The 3,565-nt window shown below is 63.8% G+C and overlaps 2 protein-coding genes across 2 annotated transcripts; one reads left to right on the plus strand and one right to left on the minus strand.

The window, feature by feature from the left end:
• H696_06299 (hypothetical protein) lies at nt 1-1,835 on the minus strand. The gene is made up of 7 exons (XM_009500042.1): nt 1,721-1,835; nt 1,472-1,613; nt 1,248-1,350; nt 887-1,083; nt 581-735; nt 352-434; nt 1-200 (listed from the first exon to the last, which is right to left on the minus strand). Exons 1-7 carry the CDS (start codon nt 1,767-1,769, stop codon nt 114-116), a joined length of 816 nt encoding a protein of 271 aa, XP_009498317.1. The 5' UTR covers nt 1,770-1,835; the 3' UTR covers nt 1-113.
• Nucleotides 1,836-2,320: 485 nt separating this feature from the next.
• H696_06300 (hypothetical protein) lies at nt 2,321-3,438 on the plus strand. Its single transcript, XM_009500043.1, has 2 exons — nt 2,321-2,730; nt 2,912-3,438. The coding sequence occupies exons 1-2, from the start codon at nt 2,394-2,396 to the stop codon at nt 3,310-3,312; spliced, it is 738 nt and encodes a 245-aa protein (XP_009498318.1). The 5' UTR covers nt 2,321-2,393; the 3' UTR covers nt 3,313-3,438.
• The last annotated feature ends 127 nt before the right edge of the window (nt 3,439-3,565 follow it).

A 3,565-nucleotide genomic window follows, 5' to 3' on the forward strand; every position in this document is an offset into this window, starting at 1 on the left:
GGGGGGAGGACGCGGCCGAGTGCGGTCGCGTATGCGAGAGCTCGTGTGTAAGAAAAAGGGGGCACCCGCTCCCCGCCCCCCTCACAGGGAGGAAGGAGCGCATCACGGCACACTCAAGTGAAGACAGCGACCAGAACGAGAACGACAAGAACAATGACAAAGATGCCGAGAATGATGCAAAGCTTATTCCGGGACGATTTCTATCATTGAGTGCGCATGCGCAGAAGAGGGTCGAGAGGAGGGTCGAGAGGAGGGTCGAGAGGAGGGTGAGAAAGGCAAGGGCCTCGGGGGGGCGGGGGGGGGGAGGGGAGGGGGATGGCGCTGGGCAAAAGCAGGACGCCAGAAGCGCACCTGGTAAGAATTGGCCTGGCTGATCTCCACGCGGCCGGCGCTAGCGTTCTCCTCCACACGGACGATGTTGGTCTCGATGGTGTCTAATACCATCGAGTTCGACAGGGGCAAGTGGACACAGGAACAGAGGAAGGACGCGGGGGAGGGGGGGGGGAGGGGGAACAGCGGTCAGAGGCGGGCAACAGGGGCGGGGGCACCAAGAGAGGCGCGAGGAGGCACAGGCACGCACCGATGGTCTCGCCCTGGTCCTGGACCAGCTGGTTGAGGTCGCGGAAGATGTCATTGACAGCGCGGATGTTGGCCTCAATGTCTTCGATTGCGGTCTGGCGCTCGCGAATGCTCTCCTCATGGTGGGTGATATCGTTGTCCAGAACGGCAGCCTGCCTGGGAGGAGCGGGACATCAAGCAATCGGGTTAGAGCCGTTTGTTGGAGGGCGGCGAGCCATGATGGCGGAAAGGTGGCGGAGGGGCGGGGCAACCGGGGGGGCCGCTGCCTGTCTTCCCCCCCCCCCCCCCCCTGTCGGGTGTGACGCACTCCAACTGCTGCTGAGACATCAGGGCACTGGACTCGGTGAACTCGTCGGTCGAGGGGCCGCCCATGGCGTGGGTGGTGCGCACGATCTTCACCTGCTCGCGCATGCGCGTGGCCACCATGGTTTGAGTCTCGTTCAGTCGGCGGACCGATGCCTGGAACGCATCGTGCAGCTTCTGGAATTGAAGGGTGCGCTGACGCTGTGAAGGGGAGAGCCGAGACGGAGAGAGGGGGAGGCGGAGAAAGAAAGGGAGGAGGGAGAAAGAGAGACAGAGGAGAAGAGGGGAAGAGTAAGTCGGTGGCAGAGGCGCCGGACAGGAGGAAAGCCGGCGAATAGCCGGGTGTGGGGGGCATATCTGCGCACCGACTCATCCGGGCTGAGCGAGGTAGAGGGGACAGCACTGAGCTCCTGCAGGAGCTTCTTGGTGTTGGCCGTCTGGGTGGTGGTCTTGGCCACGAGGTTGTTCCTGAGGAGGCGAGAAGCCGGGTCAGAAGGCGGTGGCACTTTTTTTCGAGAGGACGGGAGGGGCGAGAGTGCCGGGCGCGCCGTGCGATCTGCAAGAGGAAAGGCGGAGAAGGGGGACATACAGGTTGTTGCGGAACTCCTGGGTATCATGCTGGGAGCCTATGGACTGGGCCTGATGCTGGATGCTGGAAATGCTGGATCCCATGTCGCTGATGGCCTTGGCCACGCGATCGACCAGCCGCAGGTACTGCGAATCCAGGTTGGCTGGAGAGGGCACCAAATGCGCGAGGTGAGTCGTGGGCAGAGGGGAAAACGGGGGCGATTGGTGCGAGGCGGGGCAGGGCGAGGCGAGACGAGACAGGCAAGCGTACAGTTCCAGCCGCCGGGGCTGTCCCCGCGTTCGAGATCACCGAACGACATGGTGAGTGTGGGACTGAGGACGGGGCAGAGGGAAGAAAGGAGGGGGAATGGAGAGGGGGAGGGGGGTGCGTGTGCATGTGCATGTGCATGTGCATGGATGTGTGTATGTATCTATGCGGGTGTGCCTGTATATGTGTATGCGAGTGCGTGTGGCTCGCGAGCTCATGTCGAGGCCCCAACCGAGCGGCCTACCGACACGCACAGGGCCTGTAAATTCCAAAACAATGGGGATGGCGAAAATGGCGGCTATCGGCGACGTGATCCTGTGGTGCCAGGCGTGACCCCGGCGTGACCAGTCGTTTGCTTCTGCACTTGCGGTCCATCTACTTTTGGCCGGCCGATCCGGCACCCCCGCCGAAAGCCCGCCGGAAAGCCGCCCATCCCCTCCCGGCCACTTCCTCCCTCTTGGGCCCCATCTTTTCCTGTTCCACTAAGACTCCTCGGCTCTTGGCGCTCCTTCGCCCTGCTCGTGCCTGCTGCCGCACTTGCACTCGCATTCACGCTCGCATCTCCATCTCCCACCTCTCTCTCTCTCTCTCTCTCCCCCCTCCCGACTCTCGGTCGTATCTCCACACAACAGACACCTCCCCCCAGACGAACAGATACGCATTCATCCGAGCCCTGATGTCATCACAGCGCGAGCCCTCCAGTCGCGAGGACGCTCGGCCCTCCGGCCGTCGTGATGTCCGGTCTCCCGACCGTGGCGAAGGCCGGCGCTCCCGCCGGCGCTCCAGGCGTAGTCCCAGCCCCGACAGCGACCTGGACTCTTGCTCCTCCTCCCGATCGAGATCTCGCTCGGGCGACAGGTCTCGGTCGCGATCTCGATCCCGGTCTTCGAGGCGACGCGACCGGCGCCGGCGTCGGCGCAGCAGCAGTCGCTCGCGCCGCCGGCGATCGTCATCTGGCTCGGATCGGCTCCCGGCCACCGACCCGGTCGATCTCGCTGTTCGTTTTGTCGAAAGTACATGAGCCCTGTGTCCTGAGTTGCCTCGCTTCCTGTTGCTCCCCCTCTTGCGTCGGTTCTCGCACACACACACACACACACGCGCGCGCGCGCGCTCTCCCTCCATCCCTCTTACTCCCTCTCGCCCCCCTCTGCCCCCCTCTGCCCCCCTCTGCCCCCCTCTGCCCCCCTCTCAAAGACCAGGACATGGCCGAGGGCCACATCAATGCAACCACCCTTGACAGCCGGGTAAAGCTGGACCCGGAGCGGGACTACAATGCCTTGAGCCGAACCCTGCTGCCGGTCTGGATGATGCGCGATTGTCACCCCGAGCGGGATGCCCGACTGGCTGGGCTCGAGTCGCTCAAGCCTTTTGCCCGGCACACCGACACTCGAGACCCGCACAACCCAGATGGCCAGCTGGGCGGCATCTACTTTTATGACCTGCCGGCCGGCCACTCGCAGGCCCTATTCCGAGTCTTCGTCGACAAGTGGAACCAAGGCCAGCTACCGCTGCTGTATTACTTCCTCAGTGACCAGGGCATCACCGAGGCGCGGCGCCGGCGCCGCGAGATGCGTGCCCAAGCCGCGGCCCAGTGAGACCCATGCGCAGGCGCGCGTCATGTGAGTTTCTCTCCACTTCCTCTCGCCCTCGTGCCTTCCTTCTTGCCCTTCCTTTCTCCTGCGGATCGAGCTCCGGGGAGAATACACGCCCGTATTTGCCCATTCACATGCCGGTAGCCAGCGTGTCGGGAGGACAGGCTGCATGGGCAGGAGAAGGTGGTAGGAGTGGTATATGTATATTTTTTTCGGGTGGGATGTGGGCAGGGCGAGAGCGGGAAGGGGGGGGGGG

The sequence above is a fragment of the Fonticula alba genome (genome assembly GCF_000388065.1).
Source record: "Fonticula alba strain ATCC 38817 unplaced genomic scaffold supercont2.64, whole genome shotgun sequence".
In the NCBI taxonomy this organism is placed as follows: Eukaryota; order Rotosphaerida; family Fonticulaceae; genus Fonticula; species Fonticula alba.